Here is a 23322-nt window from a genome sequence, read left to right on the forward strand (position 1 = left end):
GTCCCAGGGTCCCAGGGTCCCAGGTTCTTTTTACAAATAGCTACATGAAAAACAGACTGGGAAATTGTGAACACCAGAGGGTGCTAAAGTGAGGTAGTCCTGAACTTACATGAATTTGACAGTTCCACACTTCTGAGCTTATGAACAGCAAACAATGGTTGACTATACATATCCTGGGGCGGGGTTGCAGCAGGATCGTGCTGTCTGGCTGTGGCTGGCCTGAAATGCAGAGATCTGCCTGCCTGTGCTGCGCAGGTGCGTGAGCCCAGAAGGGGAAATCAGATCTTTAGATAGAGATACAAGAAGTTGTGAGCCACCTAATGTCAGTGCTAGGAATGGAATTCAGGTCCTCTCTAAGAACAAGACATTCTCTTAACAGCTGAGTCGTCTCTCCAGTCCCCAAGACCATCTTCTTAGAGCAAGATTGTTCAATAGATATATCTCTAATTTACTAATTCTGATAACATTTCACATTAATGAGTATTGTCCTCGCTAGAGTTTCTATTGGTATGATAAAACATTACCAAAAGCAGCTTGAGGAGGAAAGGGGGTTCTATCTTACACCTTTGTAGTCCTGAGGGAAGTCAGGCAAAGGTCATGGGGGCAGTTGCGGGGGGGGGGGGCTGCTTGCTAGCTTCTTTCTCATGACTAGTTCAGTTTGCTCTCTTATATAGTAAAGACCACCAGGCAAGGGCCCTCCCACATCATCTAATCAACACTATACTCCTTAGACTTGCCTTCATGCATATATATGTAACCAGTTTATTTTGTAATGTTAACTAAATGTGCCCCTCTTTAAGCAAATGAATTTATTTAGTATTCATATTTTTTCATTAGAATAAACTTAAATTACTAAAAATAAAAAGTGAACTGCTTTTCTTATTTTCAGGTGAGATGTGTTTCTCAATACTTGATTTTTCTAGTATTTATTTTTAAAAAAACTGACTGGTGCTGTATTTATATATGCTGTTTTCTATTCTGCCATGTTCTAATCACTAGTAGCCTGGAGTATCTGGCACTAAGACTGATTCTGAGTTTTGTATTCACCTTACCCAGGTCATTCCTCATCTATAATGTACCCCAAGTACAGCTTCACTTTCCAGATACTTTGTTGCAGAATAAAGTTTTCATCACTAGCCACAACTTCTGTAGTATGTTTTCAGATTTGTGTTCTTGAATTTTTTCCTACAAACACACAGTTTAGAAACACTATCTCAATTTATACTAGGCAGCATTAGCTTCTGGTAAGTTATTGTTTTTGGCCCTTTGCACATTAATGTGAACCATACTTATATTGTTGAATATGAACTAAGAGCTATAGATCCACATGTTTTTCTTTATATTCTACTTTCTTCTGCCTTTTGGAATAATCAGGAAGGGTAATTTTCTCAATTAAGATTCCCTCTTCCCAAATATATCTACCCACAAGTAGATATCAACCCACACAAGTGTATTTAACCTGGAGAAAAATAGAGTAAGTAGAATAATAGTGGTTGATTTCACCCAATTATAGAGACTAGAATACAAAATAGTACATATATATAGTAAGACGCTGCCACAGTAGGTGTGATTCATATGGTCCTATCAGCATTTGCCTTATATTTACAAAGTATCAGTTATGTGTTTCTAAATGAACCAGTCAAATTTGAATATATGCCCATCTGTGTGTATTATATAATTACATATTAATGCTTGATAACTACTTCATGTTTATTAGAAGCCTCTCCCCATGAGTCCAGCGCCTGTACCCCCGAGCACTTTTGATGTGGTTACATCAGACAGAAGCCCAGGAAACTACTACACTGGAGTGAGGAAAGGCTGGCAAGTCCAGGCGTGATGAGATTGTGAAGGGTTTGAATGCTAAAAGTTTAGATTTAAGGCAAGAGCCTGGGACCTGAGATACATGCTAGACTAGGCAGATGTCATGGAGGAAGGGAGACTTGATGAGAGAGGCTAGGACGGAGCAGTGGAGGCAGGCCTGGATACAAGTGTTGTTCTGTCTGGCTAGTAATAGAGGGAAGGAGTGCGGGTCAGCCTACAGAGGCCGGGGTATAGATGTGAGTCTCGTGACACACATAGAGGGCTCCTATGGCAGGACAGACTAGAAACAGCCAGTAGACCTGGCCTCCTTAAACTGTGACTCTTTAAGGTGGGAAGGAGCGCTGCTTGTGAACGAACAGGGAGTGCACTAGAAAGGCAGACCTGTGTGTCACCTTGGCAGCTCTTAGTGGTGGCTGAGCAGATGTCATGTCTACGGAGAGGCTGTGGCCTCACTGTAGGAAAGTAGGCCTGAAAATCCTGACTGAGGAGTTGAGCCCGAGCTCATCAGTCATTTGTAAGGAGAATTCATGCTCTTGGCTCCTCTTGATGCTTCCTTTAGATAATGAACTTCTAGAGAGACCGAGGTTGAGGGACACATGTACTGTGATAACTGTCTGCATACCAAAAGATGCCACAGGAAATATTGCTGACAGTGACAGAAAAGGTGATGACAGTCTTTTTAGTCAGGAAAATTTCATTTTTAATGATTATGTGTTCATGAAGTGATGAGACTTTAGTTTTCTACACTGTTTGATTTCTTCCAAAAATCCCTCCCACTTGCCCTGACTTTTAGGTGTATTTGGCCCGAAAAGAAGGATCATCTTTTGCATATATTTCCTGGAAGTTTGAGTGTGGGTCAGTTGGCCTGAAAATAGATAACGTTTCCGTCAGAACGAGTAGCCAGAGCTTTGAGAGTGGATCCGTGAGGTGGAAACTGCGGTCTGACGCAGCTCAAGTCAACCTGCTGGGAGGTGGGTGCCAGGGTGCTCAACACCTGTGGGCTGCGTGCATTTGGCTGAGGTGTGCCAAGAGTTGCTCCCATTGCTATGGTAAAATATTTCATCTCATTTTGTGTTAGACAGGTTGATGGGTGATTGTGTGTGTGTGTGTGTGTGTGTGTGTGTGTGTTTGAGTGCATTGTGTGTATGTTTGTGTGGTGAAACAAATGCAGGAAGAAAAAAAGTAATTTCTTTGTTCCAAAGGATAAATTTCTTCTGTAAAAAAAAAAAAAATGTCTGCCTTTAAAGGGTTTAACTGTGTCAGTCCTATAAGAACTGTGTTTCAAACCTCTCAATGCTTTTCAGATTACCGAAACTCAAATGCAAATTCTTTTTTCCCTCCAACAGATAAAAATATTCGTTCCTATAATGATTTTTCTGGTGCCACAGAAGTCACATTGGAAGCAGAATTAAGCAGAGGAGATGGAGGCGTTGCTTGGCAACATACCCAGCTGTTTAGGCAAAGCTTAAGTGACCCTGCAGAAAATGGCCTGGAGATAATTATAGAATTAAGTGACCTCTGAAAACCTGAACTTCAGGGAAAAACTGGCCACAGTCAGGGACCGGCCATGGCCTCCAGTTGCGTGTTAGCTCAATGCGCATCTAGTTGGCAGTTCACTGCCCTGTCCAACAGGTTTCTTTTGCTGGGTATATATCATGTAATCCTCATTAAAATGTATCTTCATAGTGTGGACCATAAGAAATCTTCAATTAAAAACTCACTTCTAGCTGTGACTAAACTTTGGTGTAAGATATTTGCCATAGAGTAACTGTATGAAATTGTAATCTAAACATTGTTGGTAGACTTGTAAGAGAAAATAATGGGATTCGTGATTAAATCTGCTCATGACTTATAAAATCTGGGGCTGCTAGCCACTTAATGTTTTCTGATTAGATTTTCCCAACACTCTTGATTTTGAATAAATATGAAAGTCAAGTATCTCTTAAGTTATATGCATGAAGGTTTTTATGATTGTAAATGTATGGACAGTTAAAAAATAAAGCAAATTATTTTGTCTTATACCTTTCAGTGCTTATGTTTACTAAAAACAGGCTTTTCTGGGCATGATGAACATTAAAAACTACCTCATTGAATAAAATATTCTTGTCTTTGAAACTGCATTGTATGAGAAAGGTAGGTCATGTGAATGAGATCTGGCCACTAGACAGAAAGCGGACCACATGTGAGACATGTCTTGGTATACTATGCAGTAGCTCATCATAGTTTAAGTTCTATGAATCTGTTTCTAGTTATAGGTTTTAATGCCAATTCAATAAAAATATTAGAATCATGGAAAGAGTAGCAATTGTCATTAAACTTCATCTCTCCTATTTAAATCAGCATATTTAGCTATTTACCAACTTTTAAATTATAGGCCAACTTTTGAGAATTACTCCCTTGCTAAAAAGTTACATTTCTCTTTTTCTCATAAACATGTTCTAGCATGACCCTGTGTAAAGCAATCAGATAAACTGAATAAAGGAGGATGAAGAAAGAATACAAGGCTATACTTGGCTACATGAGGCCCTGTCTTTAAAATCATCTCCCTTGTTTAGTTTTTTAAATAGCTTATGTATCTGAACTTGTTGATATATCTTGAATATTAATCTTATGGAACTCTCAGACTTGGAATTATTCATAGCAGCCAAAATGGCCAGGCACCTGCAGCTGGAGAGACTGGACAGCAGCTGTGTCTTGGTGAGGGCATGAGCTCCGCTGAGCTTCAGCGGTCCACCCTGAGATCCGGAAACCTCCAGGTCTGCAGCTGTCTGTCAGTGCGACGGTGCTAGACTTGTGGAAAGAACTGCTCCACTTCGCCTCCCCAATGAATACATCCCAGCTTTTACTGAGTCCTTATGTGGCAGAGTGAGGAGCAAGGGCAGTTGGACGTTTGGAGATTGATCTCAGGGCCTTGCATATGCTAGGGAAGTGCTTTAGCTCTGAGCTGCCCCGAGTTTCCACACTGAAATGTCTCCCGTGAGAGTTTCAGTGCAGAGAGACCAATAGACGCTAATACAGTTTTTAATTGTTGAGGGATGGTATGGCAATCTGAGAAAATTCTCATTAGTTTGTGAAGAAGTACAGCAGTAAGGGAGCTGGTGAGCTAGGCAAGCGGGCTGACAATCCAGCCTCGCTCATAATCCAGGCGCTCACAGAGGGCACACTTCACAGAGTCACACAGTCCAGCCTCGCTCATAGTCCAGGCGCTCACAGAGGGCACACTTCACAGAGTCACACAGTCCAGCCTCGCTCATAGTCCAGCGCTCACAGAGGGCACACTTCACAGAGTCACACAGTCCAGCCTCGCTCATAGTCCAGCGCTCACAGAGGGCACACTTCACAGAGTCACACAGTCCAGCCTATGCTAATAGTTCAGGCGCTCACAGAGGGCACACTTCACAGAGTCACACAGTCCAGCCTCGCTCATAGTCCAGGCGCTCACAGAGGGCACACTTCACAGAGTCACACAGTCCAGCCTCGCTCATAGTCCAGCGCTCACAGAGGGCACACTTCACAGAGTCACACAGTCCAGCCTCGCTCATAGTCCAGCGCTCACAGAGGGCACACTTCACAGAGTCACACAGTCCAGCCTCGCTCATAATCCAGGCGCTCACAGAGGGCACACTTCACAGAGTCACACAGTCCAGCCTCGCTCATAGTCCAGGCGCTCACAGAGGGCACACTTCACAGTAGTTATGCTCTTGCATAGTAACCCTCTCCTGTATAGCTAGCTGCAAAATGCATGAGAGGGGACCAGGAATGACACCAGGCCAGGCCAAGATCCTGCCTCTGATAGTTTGGCCATTTGCTCTGGTGGCCATTGCTCATAAGACTGTAAATCCCACATCTCCCCACAACCAGTTGCACTGACTGTTTTCTCTGCAGTGTTGTTTACTATTGGTGTTTTGTTAAATATTGTGTCCTCAAAGCAAGTAGATCAGTTTACAAGGACAGAAGTGCCTCTGCCTAGAGAAACGTTCACCTTGCCATGGAATTTTGAGATTCACAAGATTAGAGATGGTTTAGCTTGGACTTGTCATTTTCTCACAACAAAAAAAAAAACACAAGACAAAAACAAAAAAAACTCAAGACCAAAGAAGTTAAATGACTTGTCCAAAGAATTCAGTAAATGGCAATACAGACAAGATTCTGTCCCAATCCCTTCTTCCCTGAATGTAAAGCTACAGACTCAGGAGTTTATGGGTACCATTTTCTGGATGTTTCCGGGATGCTTTAACAGCAATGGTGACTGGGAAAGGCACACTTATTCTTAGAACCCCTGACTTCTCTATAAGTTATTCTAAATTCTAAGGTCTGTAATGATAGAAGTGTTTTGGTTTTCCTTAGATTCTGAGGAAATCTCATAAGCTAATAGATTCAGGCATGCCTTCCTTAAATACTTTGGAGGGAAATGGGGACTAAGCCAATGCAAGTTTCAGCTGATTTATTGCACATAGTTGTTTCCTCTAGATTTGCCAAAACGGCCTCATCAACACTAGATAGCAGGTGTGTCGTATCCCCAGTGTAGAGACCTCAAACTGAAAGGCTAAGTGGGCGCTAACTGCAACAAGTGAGAGCTCACTGTCTTTCTTAATTTGTTCTCCCCTCCCGAGCCTTCTTGGTTTTGAGACGGGGTCTCTGTAGCCCATGCCAGTCTCAAACTCAGTGCAATCCTCCTGCTTCAGACTCTCGAGTGCTAGGATTACAGAGATAAACCACCAAACCCGGCCTTTTGGTTGTCTAAAGACTTGTTTAGCAATCTGCAGTTTCTAACTAACAGGCAATTCATAAGTAAGCCAGAAGGAGTTGCAGAAAGCTACATCGCTACTGTAAGGCCTGGCAGGGCATGGCACAGAAACACACGGGATTGCTCTCACGCTAGCTTACCAGTTTCCAAATGCTTAAATTATTAAAGTTATTTTAACTTAATTCAAACAAGGTAGTCCTAGATCTCAAAAATGATGCGTCCACCCCCAACTCTACCCCATTACTTGAAGTGACTGAGAAGATTCCTGATGTGTTATCCCAGGATTTCCTGCGGGCCTTCACCTGTGTGCACACAGATCAGTCTTCATGTGTGAGGTTTTCTCTATCTAAAATGGATGCGCACCCTCTTAGTGCTGTTTTAGAAATATGTCCATTTCCAGTCTCATTTGACAGCGCAGTATTTTGAAATTTATGCATGGCCCTTTATTTGCAGAGTTCCATTTTCCTATTTTTATTATTGCTAGCATTACTATGTAGAACATTCTACATGTTTCACATAGAACGTATGCAAAGATATGTGCATTCAAAATGTTGGTGACTACACACTTAGCAGTGGAGTTAGAGGGCAGCTCTGGCCTCCCTTTTTTGCGAAGCTAAATTACAGCGGTGGCAGCCAGCCAGTATAGCCCGCCTCCTCAATCCCGTGCTCTTGTTCCCCCTTCCGCACAAAATTAGAGCTGGCTCTGCTGTCCCATCAGCTGCTGAAAGCAATCACGTGGTCTTCTGAGGCCTCTCACGAAAGGCCTTGACTCTTGGATTGCTGACTCTGGAGAAGCCAGTCTCTGTGACACTGGAATAATCTAGCCAGCTCAGAAAAAGGTGAAGCCTCACTCCGACAGCCAGGACGAACTAGCCATTTCAGAGTGGCTCGGAGACTGCAGCCTCCTGAGAGCATGCTGCCCAAATCAGAGCCGGCTCACTCAGGACCAGGACTGCTACATTCCTGGTGTGTGCCTCAAGCATCAGTGACCTTAAGGCACATGGAGTGATTTTGTTTTGCAGAAATATATAGCGAAAATAGCAGTGCTATTTTTACGTTTTTGAAGGATGGAAAAATATCTAGTTTTAATTTCCATTTCTACGTTTACTATGAAGTTTGTTTTTCAGATACCACTTTGCTTAGCTATTTTTGCTTACTGCTTAACTTTCTGTTTACTTATGTTTCTTAATAAAATTTCATGCCAATATTAAGAATACAGTGAAGTCAGGCAGTGGTGGTGCACACCTTTAATCCCAGCACTTGAGAGGCAGAAGTAGGCAGATCTCTGTGCATTTGAGCCAACCTGATCTACAGAGAGACTTCCCAGGATGGGCTCCAAAGCTGCACAGAGAAACCTTGCTCAAAAAAACAAAACAAGCCGGGTGATGGTGGCGCACGCCTTTAATCCCAGCACTCGGGAGGCAGAGGTAGGCGGATCTCTGTGAGTTCGAGACCAGCCTGGTCTACAGAGCTAGTTCCAGGACAGGCTCCAAAGCCACAGAGAAACCCTGTCTCGAAAAACCAAAAAAAAAAAAAAAAAAAACAAAAACAAAACAAAACAACAACAATAAAAAGAGTACGCTGGTGTTTTTAATAACATGTGGACTCAGGTGCACACACTAACATCGTCACCTGTTCTGGTGCATGAGTTCATTATTCAGATATTTTGTGTTTAACATCGGGGCTCCTCACAGTTCCCTTCCTGCTTGTCCTCTTGTGGACAACCTGGTGATGGCAATGCCCGCTTTGCCCTTGAAAATACTGGAGCTTTCTTGTGCTCTCTCTGCAGAGAGAGCAACCTCTTGTTTCTGCATCCTGGTGCCTTATTCGTCTCAATTCTCTCCCATGTTCGTGACTTTTCTTTAAATGTTTGCTGTATTTACGGTTAGGGAGCAAGCTGATCCTGTCAGCAGCCAGCCTGGGCTTCAGAACACCTTTGCAGCTTTCCTTAGCACCGCTTCCCTGGGGATGGTGGGCTGCAGGACAGTGTAAGCAGGGGAGGGCATGGCATTCAGCTTGAGCTTTGCCCACAGGCTGCAGCTGCTTTCCGTGGGCAGAGACCACTTGGAAGACTTTACCTCACTCACCTGCGTGAACGTTCCTTTGTCACAAGGATTTTCTTTCTTCCCCTGGAGTCCTTTCTTACATAAAATATTTACATAATTCCAAAAATGTCCAGAGGAATGTCCAGAATTTGCCTTCTCACCATGGGTAACCATATGTATTCCTTTGAATGTCTTTTTTCTTTTTCTTCTCTCCTTTGAAAATGTAAGCAAAACCCACCTCTCCTTGATTCACTACAGCTATTATAAAATACTGTAAGGGTCTTACCTTGCCTTTCTGTTTTGCTTTGTTGGGGTTTAAGACTGGGTCTCAGTGGTAGCCCTAGCTAGCCTTGAACTCTGACCCCTTCTGCCTAATCTCCCAAAGTTGCAGGAGTTTACTTTCTGTACATCTGTTCGACATCTCCTCCATTCATATTTCCCCCCAACTTACTCTTGAAGAGCTTCTTCCTGTTTTCTACAGTGGTGGACAGTGGTTCACAGCGGGGCTTTGTCTCCAGTCTTTTTCAACAGAGACTTTAACAGGAAATCTGGATTTGGGGTGTATATTGAGAAATGAGGTGGGGTGCCCACTGTGTCTGTACAGACTCATACTTCCTGTGCAGGTGCAGCCAGCAAAGCCTCTCTAGAGCGGGGTGTCTGGAGGCCCCAGTTCCCATACATCCCCCATTGCAGTGAAGTCTCCTGCCAATCACTCCTCACTAACATGTTTTAAGAACCCATGTTTTTAAATATTCTGATTCTGTGTAGATCAAGTGAAAAAATCAAAGCTAAATCAAAAATACATTTCACATTTTTTGATCATTAATTCATTGATTTGTGTGTGTGTGTGTGTGTGTGTGTGTGTGTAAAGTCCTATATAAAAGTTACTTGCCTAGGAGTGACGTACAGGAATGTTCCCTGTATATGGATGTGTTTATATTTTAGACATTTAATATAACTGCCCTATATTATGAGTTGCTTAAAGCAAGATGATTTGACATGCTGAGTAACCTATGAAGAGGCAGCAAGCTCATTACATGTGGTTAGGATCCGTGAATAGGTTGCTTTAGCTTCTGGTAATCATTATTCTTACCAAGCCCGGAGTGTAGGCTGTGTGGGAATAACTGTCTCCATAGCACACACCTTTCCTCAACTCCTCGCAATCGCCCATGAAACAAATGGACTCCGTTCTTTTTGCCGTCTCCAAATTCATACTGGGAGTGGCTCTCAGCATGTTTTGTAAGTAATATCCCCAGTGCATTTTGGGAAAGGCTCTCTGCAGAGTTGGCCATCCAAATCATCATTAGAAGCTGGCCATGGTGACACATACTTGTAATTCCAGTACCCAGGAACGCGGGAGACTGTAACAGGACCGAGGCATCAGGCTAGTCTAGCTCCATAGAAAGACCCTATTTTTAAAAGGAACTCGTTATTATCCTTAGATGTTAATCTTAGATACCCCTGCTATTATTTAGTAGCCTACTATTAAGAACCAACACAAGAAAGTACAAGTAATAAAACTAAGGACAGCAAAGTGTGAAACAATGTACTCTCTTCTCAAGAGTGGATGGACCTTGGAGCTGGAGAGACAACTCTATGGTTAAGAGCTCATCCTGTTCTTTTACAGAACCTGGCTTTAGCTCCTGGCAACCATATTAACATGCTGAGCTCGCAAATACTCGTCACTCCAGCTCCAAGGCACCTGACACCCTCTTCTGTCTTCCATGAGTCCGTGCAGGCAAAGCAATATCCACCCCCCACATAAATAAATAATAAATCATTAAGTAACATAAACCCTGTCATTCATCTCCTTATCATCTAATTAAAAACAACAGTACCAAAGCCTCTTTGGACCCTCTTGTTCCCATCTTCCCTTCTCCAGAGGTGCTTCTCAGTGTCTCTTTGGTACCCAGGTAGCTCGGTTCTCCCTTCTCCAAAAGCACCTGCCTTCAGAAATTTAGTTTGTTTACTCTGCAGTCTCTTGCTGTGCACCGCAACTGCTAACACACTACAGATGTGAACATCTGCAAGTCTGTGTAAATGGCAGGAAGCATCACACATGGTGCTCTGCAAAGCCGCTGTCCCAGTCATTGGTGAGTTCTGGACACAGTTTGTCCCTCATCATCACGCATCATCCTATCATGTAAGGGTACCCGCCTTGTTTCTTCCTTGGCACCCTGATGTGTTCATCAGAAAACACCACACACTGGAAGCCATCCTCTCTGTAAGGTGTGTTCAGGAAGATGACCATCTTATACTACTTTCTAATTGCTAAAGTCATGCCTACCGGAGAGGGCCTTAGCAGGAAGAAAGCAAAGTCGCTGGGGAGACATGAAGAACAGTGTGCTGAAGGCTGATCTTGAAGATGACCAAGAGAGGGCAATGCGTGTGACTGCAGAGATCTTACAGTTTGGGAAATGTTTAGGCTTCGGGGAAGTAAATGTTTGGAAAGGAAGGCATTTTTCTCATACTGAATGCTTGAGTGGAGAGACACTGTCGTCTGAAATGTTATAGTGTCGCTTGCAGATGTAAAAGACTCAAAAAGCAAAAGGGGCTTTGATCCTCCTTTAGTAAACACAGCCAGCAAAGAGCTTACAAGTCTTGTAAACTCAGATTTGAAATATTAAATGCTGAAGCAGAATGATGGCAGGGCTTTGGAACATGAATGGCGAGGTAGCTGAACTCCAGAGCTTTACGGCTGAGGAAATGAAGCCACACTTTCCCTTGGATCCAGACCATCTCACGGCACCAGAGGCGTTCGTACTGACTGGAGCTGTGGTCCGTGGCTCCAGCATTTCCTTAATAAAATATTGTTTTCTGGATATACCAAGTCGCAGACGAGCTGCCCTAAGACACGTTGAGAGCCTAAAGTCTGCCCTCCTTTAGGGGCAGGTTGTGGGCATCTTGCTCTGTAGCCTTGTCCACCTGACACTCACAATTCTCCTGCATCAGACTTCCAACCAGGCTTCTGCTCTCCAGATAGGTTGGAGCAACTGAGCCCCCAGTTAGGTGAGCCGCACCCTTTACCCTCTCTCCCTCCATGTTCCAGAGAATCCTGCGGTGCTGTGCTCACAGGGTCATACAAAGGAAGCATGATTCTTATAACTGGAAACATCTGATTTCTCAAACTCTTCATATGATAAATCATGAGGTTTAAAAAGTTTATTATTTATGGAAACTTCATTTTTGCTTTATGAGTGTAAGTTAATTTTTTCTCAGATTGAATGCAGAGTTGGGTTTAAGCCTTGTTTTCTGATAAAAGCATAATTTTTGTTCCACCCATTGCAGAATGAGTTGCATAAAGATTAAATTATACTTCTATTTATGAAATAATTCCTTCCGTGAACTGTTGGTGAATGTTTTACAATAAGAGTTCCTAAATAGAATCAGGAAGGAAAGAAATTACAAAATGTGCGTTTGATATCTCTGCTACTTAGCATTTCTTTTTCCTGAAGCTTAGAGCCTGGGAGCTTTCAGCATATCAGATTTAGGATGAGGACTGCATCCCACCATAGGGCCAGGACTGCTCTCGCCATAGAATGAGGATTGCATCTCACCAGAAGAAGGAGGCACTCCATGGTAGACCTCTGGGCCACACAGGTGATTTTACGTCAAAATTCGTAGACTTCTTCCACCTTTCCTGAAATAGGATCTCCTCTGTGAGGCACTGCATACACCAGGCTACGTGACCTGCAAGCTTCCAGAAGCTCTGTCTCCTCCTCCCATCTTGCCACAGAAATACTGGTTTTGCACATGTGGTTTTGCACACAGTTTTAAGTGTGCTCTGGATATTCACACTCAGGTTCTCACACTTAGCATCTTCTAGCCTCTTGTTACTTTTTTTCCTGGCAGGCTCTCATTCTGTAGCCCAGGCTACCCTGGAGCTCTGCATGTGCCCATTCTCCTGCGTTGGCCTTCAAGTGCTGGGGTTCCAGATGTGAGCTACGATGCTCTGACTCTAGTGCTCTCCTTTTTTTTAAGGAAGAAGCCAGGCCATAAACAAGCTAGCCATTTCTAGACTCAGAGCTAATATTTGGGATATTACAATGGTTACGGTGATTACATTTCTTATTTTACCAATGTGTTTTGCCCTTAGAATTCCCCATGATATTATGGAGGCCTTTGCTTGTATGTTGGTTCTAATGAAAAAGGAGTGATTTCAGCTTTCTCTAGTTTCTTCTCTAGGACCAAGCTTACAGAGAATATGGGGAAAATAAGGGCTGTTCTTGAATCACGGCCCACTTCTCTTTTGTTTGTCCGATTTGTGCATTCACTCTGAAGCTATTGTGCAGAAGCTTGAAGCTATCGTACCTGGCCAAGACACAGTCCCATGTCGGCTAGCCACCTCGATAATGTGATTATGTGGCCAGTTTGCTGCTTTGTTTGTGCCAGATTTTCTGCGACAGAACAAATGGCAAGAGAAGAAAATACTTTCTGAGAAATTGAGACTACCCAAAACAATCCCCAGACGATGTTGCTTACAGCCCAGTTTCCTGCACTAGTGACACCTGGAGATGTCACCACCATGTTTTACTGTCAGCAGGGTGCTGAAAGCCTTCCTCTCTCCTGTCAGGCCTGGACACCTCCTACATGTCCTGTGTAGGACCCTACACTGTAAGGGCCGCTCCCTCTCAGGGCAGCGCTAAGATAGACGGGGTGGGAACTGTGTAAACAGAAGGTCTGGGCTGCTTAACTGAGTTTTACAGTTTGAAGTGAAAGCCGCTGGGGCTTGTGATCCATGCGCAGGGGATGCAGGGATGCCCTTTGCATTAGAATTTCAAGTCTAGTGCAGAGGATGCAGGGATGCAGGGATGCCCTTTACATCTCATCTAAACATCCAATGAATGACATCTGGCTCTCCTCCTAGCATTGTTTGCTTATTCCATGGATGAATGAAATACCTTGATTGGAAAGGCCTTCCATTGTCCATGACAGACATGTTCGGCATTGCAGGGTGGCTGTGAGTTTTCAGGGACGTGGGACTGTACGTCTCATGGCTAAGTGCAGCGGTGCCCCAGCGCTGCCGGCTGATGCACAAAAATGTAGCTATAGAGACTTCAGTCCCCAGAGCTCAGAGAGCCACCAGAGACTGTGGCAGATGATGATTAACTCAGCCCCGTGCAAGGCATGGGTGGGCCCCTATCTCCTGTCACTTGGCAATGGAGGCAGCATTTACCTGTATCAACTGTACAGATATAGATGGCATTGCCTAGGTATTAAAGACATGGCTAAACCCCAGCTTTCTGTCATAGACAATATACCTTGCTATTCATAATTAGCAGAAGGTAACTGTGTCGATTAAGAGATTGCCTGTTTCCAGCAAGCCTTATCTAATGATTAGTAGACACTGTGAGGGGGAAAATCACACAGCAGATGAGTGACCGTCAGGAAGGCATCCCACGCCAATGCCAAGGCTAAGCTGCAGTGAGTCCCTTTCCACCTTCCTTGCCTTCATTCACGTTGGCCCTGAAACCTTCTCCATTCCCTCCTGTTCATTCTCAAAACATCAGTGTCTTCACCCTTTCCTTTCCAATCCCACAGCAAAGACATTGGCTTCTGTAGCTTCCAGAACATTCTCCAGAGCACTGCAAAGTGCTTCATCTTTTCAAGAGTCTGCTGAATCATATCTAAGTCCTCCGCTCAAGTACATCCACTGCTCTTCACAGCTCAAGTCCTAATTCCATTCTTGGCACATAGTTGTTACCAACCAGTGAATGTTGGATGGACCAGCTCAGACAACTTTCCAGTTCATTTCAGGTTGTACCGGTGATTCCTAATGGTAAACTCTTAGTCATGGAAACTGACGATCATTTAAAGGACCAGGGCCTATATGGTGTTGACAATGAAATAGCTAAAGAAATTAACACTGAAGCTACATTTCTCTCTAGTGAAGAATTTGGAATCACCACTTGGACCTCATTGAAGCCTTGATCACTGCACCAGTATGGTTCAAGTGGAGGTGCGAATTTCAACAATCCTCACTTGAAAGCCATATTTTCTACTTCTCTGTGCAAACTCAACCTGCCTTACTGATTTATTGTTTAGGTTCATCCAATGTGCCTGTCTTCTGTCACACATAAAGGATTATAATATTGGGCTTGGGATTACTGGATGGATGTTTGCAAATCAGCTGAGTATGTGAGCATGTGGATTTCAGCCATTGTAATAGTTACTGCTGATGTGCCAAAAATACCTGACAACAATAATTGAAGAAGGGAAAGGGTTCCTTTGGGCTGACTATCTGGGGACTCAGTTTTTCATGACAGGGAAGATCTGGGGACAGGAGCATGAGGTGGCTGGTGACATTGTGTACACAATTTGAATGATGGGTATGAATGCCCATGCTCAGGTGGCCTTTGGATATTTTCCTTTTTACTCAATGTGGATCATAACCTATAAAGTAGCACCTCCCACATTCAGGTTCTCTTACAGACATGCGCAGAGGATAAATGGCAATGAAAATTAGCTGTCGTATGGTGGCCTTACTGAGAATAGCTTCCATAGGCTCAAATGTTTGAATATTTGGTCCTCAGTGGGTGAGACCATTTGGAAAGGATTTGGGGCTGTGACTTTGTGGAAGGAGGTATGTCATCGGAGGCGGACTTTGGAGCTTCAAAAGCCCATACAGTTAGCAAACACTCTCTGCCTGATTTTGTGGGTAGGTAAATGAGCTCTCAGCTACTGCTCCAGGGCCATGGCTGCCTTCCAGACATCATGCTCCCGTCATAATGCTCACGGACTCTGATCCTCTGAAATCATAAGCGCCAAATAAACCTTTCTTCTGTAAGTGGCCTTAGTCATGGTGTCTTATCATAACAGTATAAAAGTAACTCAAGACACATCATAACCACTTTTGCCTAAAAAGAAATCTAGATCCAGCATTGAAGTTTGCACTGGGGTTGGGGGCTGCCTTCCACGGGCCCTTTAGTGGTTTTCAAAGCTGAGACAATTTAACCTTAAGCAAAGCATCAAAGAATCTTAGAATAATCATTTGATCCAGATAAAAATGGTACACATCACGAAAGCTTGCAAGTTGTGTAAAATCTGTGAATTGATTGAAACGGCCCCTGCGGATCCCATGTATAGAGTCCGCTCACAACCCTGGCTGATATCCGGATCACTCTGCTAAGATGTCGACAGGGTAGGGATCAGAACCCTAACTGTCAGCTGACAACACAGCTCTGTTTTTATGTCCTCCCGGATGACACTGACCAGTCACTGAAAACACGGGAAATGAAGTTGATTCAGTGATTCTGGCTAGTATTAGATGGCTCTAGGTAACTGGCTCTATATGCATATTCCTTTGACCCCTAGCTCAGAAATCTCTCCGCTTTTCTGATTTCATACGCTGTCTTTCCTAATTGTAGGGTGAGTGTCAAACTGCCCATATGCCAAGTACTGAGGGAGATGTGGGAAGTCAGCTTCTGCTTCAAAGTTATTTAAAACACTCTTAATTCTTTTGAGCAATGGCCGGCGATTTGGGCCTACAAGCTAAGTGTAATATTTCTCTCACCGTTCTAGAGTGGCGCTGCTACTGGATAAACTCCCCTTCTGCTGTTGGAACACTGGAGACTAATTATATGTGTAGATGGTTGCCAGCCAAAGCCGACTGGTTTCTCAAGAGTTTTGCCTCCAGCCAGCGTGATGATACTAAACAGTTCTCACTCTCAGGTACAAGACAATACCTGTGGTGGAGCCTGCCAGGGCCCACAGTAGCCACAGAACAAGTTTTTCATGCCCCAGTGCAATCAGCAGATCGGGTGAGGCAAGAGAGCTGATGCAGGGACTTTTGATGCCCGACAGTGGGAATTATCTTTAAAAGACATCTTAAATGCAGCCCAGTTTGGTTTCACACTCCCTGGGTAGCCCAGACTGGCCTCAGCCTTGCAAGTGCAGGGGTTAGAGGTATATGTATGTTATCATGCTTGGCTAATATTTAAAATATTTTAAGAATTATCTTTACATGACAAGCACTGTCATGCAATATTCTTTTCTGCTTTATTTCAGTCTTATTAGCGGCTGCTATTTGGCTTAGAGAATGTCAGAAACTTGTGTGTCTATGTTCATCTGATTCAGTTTGTCCCAAATAGTGAAGAACATTAAATGGGGTCATCTGAGGTAGAGGCAGCAGTGGCTTTTGGAGGATTGACAATCATTTTGGGGGTTCTTATTCTAAGCTAATTAGAACCTTGCATGGTGATTACATGCCTATAATTCCAGCACTCAGAAGAGGCCAGAAGATTGCTACAAGTCTGGCCAAGGTTTTAGATATTATATGCTGAGCCATCTCTCTTGCCCCACAGGCAGGCAGGCAATTGCATATACATAAAAATTTTTAAAATTTTAAAAAAGGAAAACAATGAGTATTCTGACGTTCACAAATACACACCCTAGTTTGTTGATGATTCTTGCTTCATAAGTCTGTTTACCTGCCTGTCTGCATACACACACACACACACACACACACACACACACACACACACACGCTAAGACAGTGTCTCAAAAGGTTTGGGGGAAAATGGTTCAGTCATTGACTATTCCTGTAGAGGCTCTGTTGTGTTCCCAGTGTCCACAGTGGGGCTCACAGGCGTCCATAACTCCAGTTCTAAGAGCTCCAATACTTGCTCTGGCCTCCAAGGGCACTGCATGCGTACATGTGGATCACTGGCATTCAGGTAGGAAAAATGCACGTGTATATATAAATTTTAAAAACTTTTTAAAAAGAAAAATGAGTAGCTCTGACATTCATACACTCGAGTTTGTTGATGATTCTTGCTTCATAATTCTGCTGCGGGGCAAGAGAGATGTCTCAGTGGTTAAGAGCACTTGCTGTTCTTTCAGAAGACCCAAGTTCCCAAAATGTTGGGGACTGCAGACCCTCAGACCCTGACTTTCTATGACCCCTTGCCTGCCAGAGTAAGCAACTTGTTTTCCTATGTTTGCAGCTGCACTGAGCACGAGACCCTCATGAGTTCCTGATGGCAGGGGAGGTTTCTGGTGAGCTTGCAGCTGAAAAATCCTGAGAGCTAGGGTGTGGCCATTAGTCAGGGAGAGCTCTATATAAACTGCCCTGGAACACAATAAAATGGGCATTCTTGTTTCAATGATGATCTCTCTCTCTCTCTCTCTCTCTCTCTCTCTCTCTCTCTCTCTCTCCCCTCTCTTCCCCTTCCTCCCCTCTTTCTCCCTCCCCCTCCCTTTCTCTCCCTCCCTCCCCCCTTCCCCCCTCTCTCCAGCCCCTTGCCCAACTTGCGAACTGGTCCATGGTGCAGGCGCCACACCAAGACCTTTGGTGATCCCAACCACTTGTAAGCCCAGCTCCAGGAGATTCCAAGCCCTCTTCTGACTTCCTCAGGCATCCATACACACATGGGTAAAAAAAAATTAATCTAAAAAAGTTTTCTTTTAAAATTATTTTTATTATTTTATTTGATCGAGAGGGACACACTGGCCATCGTGAATGCACTGAGGTTAGAGAATAACTGTGTGGAACTGGTTCTCTTTGTCCATCTTTCTCTGGTTCCAGGGATCAAAGTTAAGTAATCAGGCTTGTGTGGCGAATGCCTTTGCCCATTCGGCTGGTCTCTTAAGTCTATTTTATAGTCAGATCATTGACAGAATTAAAAGGGGAGGGTTGGGAAGTGCAGATTTGGTCAAAGATTGGTTCTGTCACGTCCTCGTTGGGTTAATGTCTGTTTGTAAAGACATAGAAAAGGAATAATGTAGTACCTATTGAGTTGTTAGGAAGATTAAATAGAAATATAAGATAAAATCACAGGGCTTTAGTGTGCAAAAGCTTTCAGGCAGTCATGGGTAAAGCTGTAGTTGCTAGCAGAATCTAAATTTAAAACCAGAGAAAGGGTTACTGTGTTAGCAACTGAAATGAATTGCTGTGGAGTAGCATAGGAAAGCCGTCTTATTTAAAACAGAGAACAAACATTTTTAATGTTCAGTTCTTGGAAATCAGCCCAATCGAGTTCCAAAATGTCAAATATCACAATGAAAGTAGCTTTGACTTAGGAAGAAAAGGTTTTCGCAAGCTGGAGAAACGGTTGGCTTGGAGTTTTTCTGAGTCTGTGGCAGTTAATGTTAATTGTGTGCTTGATAAAATCTGTAGCCACCTGGGAGACACGCCTGTGCGGGACTCTCTTGATTACTTTAATGTGGGAAACCCTGCACCATGAGTGTCTTGAGTGCCACCGTTCCCTGGCTGAAGCTCCAATGTTGCCGATCCTTCACTGGTTAAGCAGAGGAGGGGTTGTGCAGTAGCTTTGCTTGCTCTCAGCTTCCAGACTGCGGACACCACATGACTGACTGTAGTCTGGACCTCCCGGTCACCAGGAGCTATAGCCTTGAACTGTGAGCTAAGGTAAATGTTTCCTTTCTCCCTTGAGTTGCTTTTATCCTGGTAGTCTATCATGGCATCAGGAAGAGAAATTAAGACAGGGTCTCGCTCTGTAGCTCAGGCTGGCGTTGGCATTGAATTCCCGGCAGTCCTCCTGCCTCAGCCTCTGGGAGTGCTAGGATTGTAGGTGTGAGCCATGGTGTCAAGCTAGAGAAGCCTCTGGTCAGAAGAAAGACGGTGAAGAGAATGGTGCAATTGTCACAATGACGGTTTGACATCTGCCCATAATTTAGATCAAACAACGCAGAGGCAACTCTAAATTCTTCAGAACCTTTTTTATGGGCTTTCTCTTGGGGCCCCTACCTACCAAACAGAAGGAAAAGCCGAACCACGGGCCTAGTGTTACATAAGCTCTCAGCAGGATGGGAACTGAAATTAGTTCATTTAGTTTATGGAAGCATCTGCTGAGTCCATACCAATCCTGGGGTTTGAAGCTAAGCACCAGGCCACCACCCCCACCTGCCAACGCCACACATAGAAAACGCCTCTGTGCAAGGATTTAAGATATCCTCTCTGCTGTGCCAATGGGGACCGGGCTCCTTGGCAACCCAGAGCTGAGTGTTGCCCTGCTGTATCTGCCTGTGAACACATGTTCAGTTACTCTCCGCCATTCAGCAAGAGGCTGCTTGTGTAGGGCTATGGGTTCTCTTCCTGCCCACCAGGACCTCCTAGAAGTTTCTAGATCCAGGAGGATTCTCTTTGATACCAAAGAAGGGCCTCTGAGATTCCCCCAGAAAGTTGGATTTCCTCACACAGCCATCTTAGAATCTCAGTTGAATGCTGACACAGATACTGTCACCCTGGTAGCCTCGGTATGACAGAAGCTAAAGTATCTTGCCAGGGTTCAGTGACAGTCGTGGTGACTGCTCTCCTGCATGATTATGGTCTTGAAGGTCCAGCAAACAAGCTTGGCAGCCTAGGTCTGAAAGGCTCAAGCTAGCACAACTGAAGCAACGTGCAAGCAAGGCATTGAGAGCATGGTGATATCACATGGAGGGCTGGATCATTGCAGGTCCAGGGGGAATCTAAACTAGCAGTTCACCATTCTTCCCTTCTGGTCTGATCTACCCTTGTGACTGTCCTATGGTGTTAGCTTAGGCCACTGATTTTCACCCATCCAAAGCTTAGGGTGTCATCAGAGAACATCCGAAACAACCCTCTGTGCTGTGGCAGCCCTGACCTGATATTCCCATACATCTTCTTGGAAAGAGCCTGTAACAGTAAAAGCTTACGTAACTGTTTCTCCATTGGAACATGTTTGGGGTGAGCTGCAATCTGTGTTCCTGGGCCATGGTTACTCCTATCAGGCTCCAGATTGAACCCTCTCTCACCTGCCCCCCTCCAAGAACTGTGCCTTTCATTGACAGCATGAACCGGTGCTTAGGGTTTAGGATCAGGAAGCACAGCTTCATCTGCGCTCATTTTTCTTTCTTTTTATTTTACAGCATTCACCGTGTTGTGAAGAACGGAGCCTTGAGCTGGACATGGTGATGCAACACATGAAATCCCCACACTCTGGAGGCTGAGGCAGGAGGATTGGTACAAGTTCAAGACTGACCTGGGCCCCAATATGAGATTTTATTCAATGGAGGAGGGGGAAAATGAGGGAGGTGAAGGAAGGGGGGAAGAGGGAAGAGAGAGAAGGGAGAGAGGAAGAGGAGGAACCAAAGAACAGAGGCCCCGAATGCATAAAAATGAAGTTGAGGTTTTAAGAGCTCAGCTCATAAATGAATCTTATTACTTTTCCTCAAAAGTTAATAAATTACTGGGTTTCTCTCCCAATATTCAAACAGCTAATAGCTGTGTTGAACAGTGTTCTCTTCCCTCCAAAGAGAAATTCTAATTAACTGGAGCGTTTCATTCACCCTCAGCGATTTCCAGACGGGGCCGTGTTCCAGTGGGTCTTGGTTGTTCTGACGTCCTTTGTGAGCCTCATAAAAACTCGCTTGGATAGGAATCTTCCCGGAGCTCAGTTCCGCTCTGTTTTGCATTCCTGCTGGTCCCTAGGGAGTGCTCCAGCTTGGCTCTGGCCGTTCTGGCGCGCAGCTGGAAAAGGAATGTGGCTTGTGGGAGGAGGGGCTTTGCCTGCTAGCTGAGGGTGTCCGAAGCCTGTGCCCCACACTAGGTAGGGGTCTGTATAGGCTTAGGTGCAATGTGTCGCTAGGTGGTTCTCAAGAGAGTCCATCGAAGCTGGACTTGTGGAGGGACCTTATTTTGTTTAGAGGGAGTTACAAAGACAACCCCTTTCTTGGAATACCTTTCATTTCTTTCCTCGCCGTTGGTTCCCAGAGGCCTAGCCCCCAGCTCCCACCCCGCTTGAGTTTCAGCTTAGGTGTAGGATGTATTTTTCCATCGTTGTTAACACACCTACCCGGCAGTTTCCGTTGTCGTCTCAAAAGGCAGAAGCGGGAGACCCAGGCAGGGTTTCCCTAGGATGTACCCTTTGAATGGGATTTCAGATAACATGGAGGGGACACTACTGGGACCTGCAACTGTACCGCATCTTCTTCCTTCTCTGCAGGTCTCTCGGTTCAGTCACAGCCCGACTTCTCGGCCTGGACTCGCAAATCTCCCAGGGTCCCTCTCTCCTGGAGGTCTGCTTTCCTGTGTGTTAGCTAGAAGCCCCAGCCGGCGTTGCAAGCAGCCCTCTCCCCACCTCCACAACAGTCCTTGCCGCCCTGAATTCCATATCCATCTCCTGCCATTAAAAGTAGTCCCGCAATCATATGCCCCAGGGTGGAATTTGTCTAGGTCTTTCTCAAGTCCCTGTTTCCTCACACAGTCAAGAACCCAGGATCCTTGTGGCAGGAACTCAAAAACGGAGACCAGACAGGTTTGTTTTTTTTGTTTGTTTTTTGCTTGTTTGTTTGCTTGTTTTTGTCTCTTCCTAGCATCCGGGTTTGCCAGAGCCAGAGCCACAAGGGTTCCAGGCCGTGTCCCTGTGCCTTGTGCTTTGGCGGCCAGGAACTTCTTGCACTTCCCAGCTGGATGTACAAAGAAAGGTTTCAGGATGGAACACGTTCTTTGGTTATTAGGCAACATTAACATTCCAGCCCTGGGCCGCGGATAAACAGTTCTTTAGATAGATAATGCCTGGGTGTGCTCTTTCCTTTATATGCACTGGGGTATTTGTGAAGTCTGAGGAATAACCAGTTTTCCTGGAGGATTGGCAGGCCTAAACTTCCCAAACTTTCCACCTCACCCCCCCCCCCACAGCAGGTGAACAGTTCTAGCTATTAGTTAAGGCATTAATTATCAGGATGTATACCTTTGGAAAGGAATCTCTAAGAAATTGATTTCTTTTCCAATTGATACAAAAGAAATGTGTTCAAACAGGAACACGTTGTGTTGAAGTTGTGTTTGTGTAGGAACACAACTGTGCACTTCTCAGGGTTATGTGGTGAGGCAGGCAGCAGAAGGGCCTTCGAGCTGGGGAACTAGCTCTGTCCTCTCTGGGACTTGCCCTTATACACGTCACAGGGCTTTGGAGCACACAGGGCCCAGTCCTGGTCAACTTGCAAGTCTTGCCACTCCCTCTATAAAGTGACAGTGGTGGTGTGGTTTTTGTCCTCGGGGACATCTTCAGAAACCATAGGCACACCTGCCGCAGCCTTGGAACTAGAAGACTCCTGGCCCACAGCTATTGCCAATTTTACCTTAAGACCTTAGTGACTTGGATTCTAATCAAATTTTAAATATTGCATTATTTTCTGTATTTGGAAATTTTATTTTACAATTATAGCACTATAGATAGTCAGTGATTGCTAACTAGGACTTTAAGAATAATGGTATTGGGCCAGCACGGTGATGCTGAAGAGTCTAGGAATACAATATAGAAATAAAGTGTTCAGCCGGGTGGTGGTGGTGCATACCTTTAATCCCAGCACTCAGGAGGCAGAGGCAGGCAGATCTCTGTGAGTTCAAGGCCAGCGTGGTATACAAGAGCTAGTTCTAGGACAGGTTCCATAAAGCTACAGAGAAATCCTGTCTTGAAAAACCAAAATAAATAAATAAATGGTCCAGCCCAGAAATATAGAAATAAAAAGCTGTAAACTCAAACACATTTTGGGAGAAAAAATAAAGCTGGAAACCACTGTTAACCTTTTGCGAACACTTTCTGCCTTAAGAGCAGACATTCTGGAGGCCGCTGTGTACAGAGGTAAACTTTTAACCATTGTCTCCCACCTCCCAGCTTCCCAGCTAGGCAGGTACTGCAGACAAAGACTAGCTTCTAACTCTTGCCTCTGTGGGACCCTCTGTTTGTATTCCCTTCATTTTTAACTGTCCCCCTATGTGATTCTCCT

At 44.5% G+C, this 23322-nt stretch overlaps 1 protein-coding gene and 1 long non-coding RNA gene across 4 annotated transcripts in view; both read left to right on the forward strand.

Annotated features, from left to right (window-relative positions):
• The window catches only part of Ngly1 (N-glycanase 1), a 46494-nt gene extending 42652 nt beyond the window's left edge, over positions 1-3842 (forward strand). Inside the window, exons 11-12 of one of the 2 annotated variants that reach the window (XM_075988629.1) lie at positions 2615-2792; positions 3168-3842. In XM_075988629.1, coding sequence (XP_075844744.1) covers positions 2615-2792; positions 3168-3343 — 354 coding nt within the window. In that variant the 3' untranslated portion in view covers positions 3344-3842. The remainder of the gene's footprint in view (positions 1-2614; positions 2793-3167) is intronic. The other variant, XM_075988630.1, reaches the window with a different exon arrangement.
• An 8314-nt stretch (positions 3843-12156) lies between these two features.
• Positions 12157-20619, forward strand: LOC142858311 (uncharacterized). 2 transcript variants are annotated; one of them, XR_012912002.1, is made up of 4 exons: positions 12157-12213; positions 16135-16284; positions 17850-17986; positions 20464-20619. It is a non-coding gene; the product is annotated as an uncharacterized LOC142858311 (long non-coding RNA). The 2 variants fall into 2 exon arrangements; XR_012912003.1 differs by lacking the exon at positions 17850-17986.
• The last annotated feature ends 2703 nt before the right edge of the window (positions 20620-23322 follow it).

The sequence above is a fragment of the Microtus pennsylvanicus genome, chromosome 10 (genome assembly GCF_037038515.1).
Source record: "Microtus pennsylvanicus isolate mMicPen1 chromosome 10, mMicPen1.hap1, whole genome shotgun sequence".
Lineage (NCBI taxonomy): Eukaryota > Metazoa > Chordata > Mammalia > Rodentia > Cricetidae > Microtus > Microtus pennsylvanicus.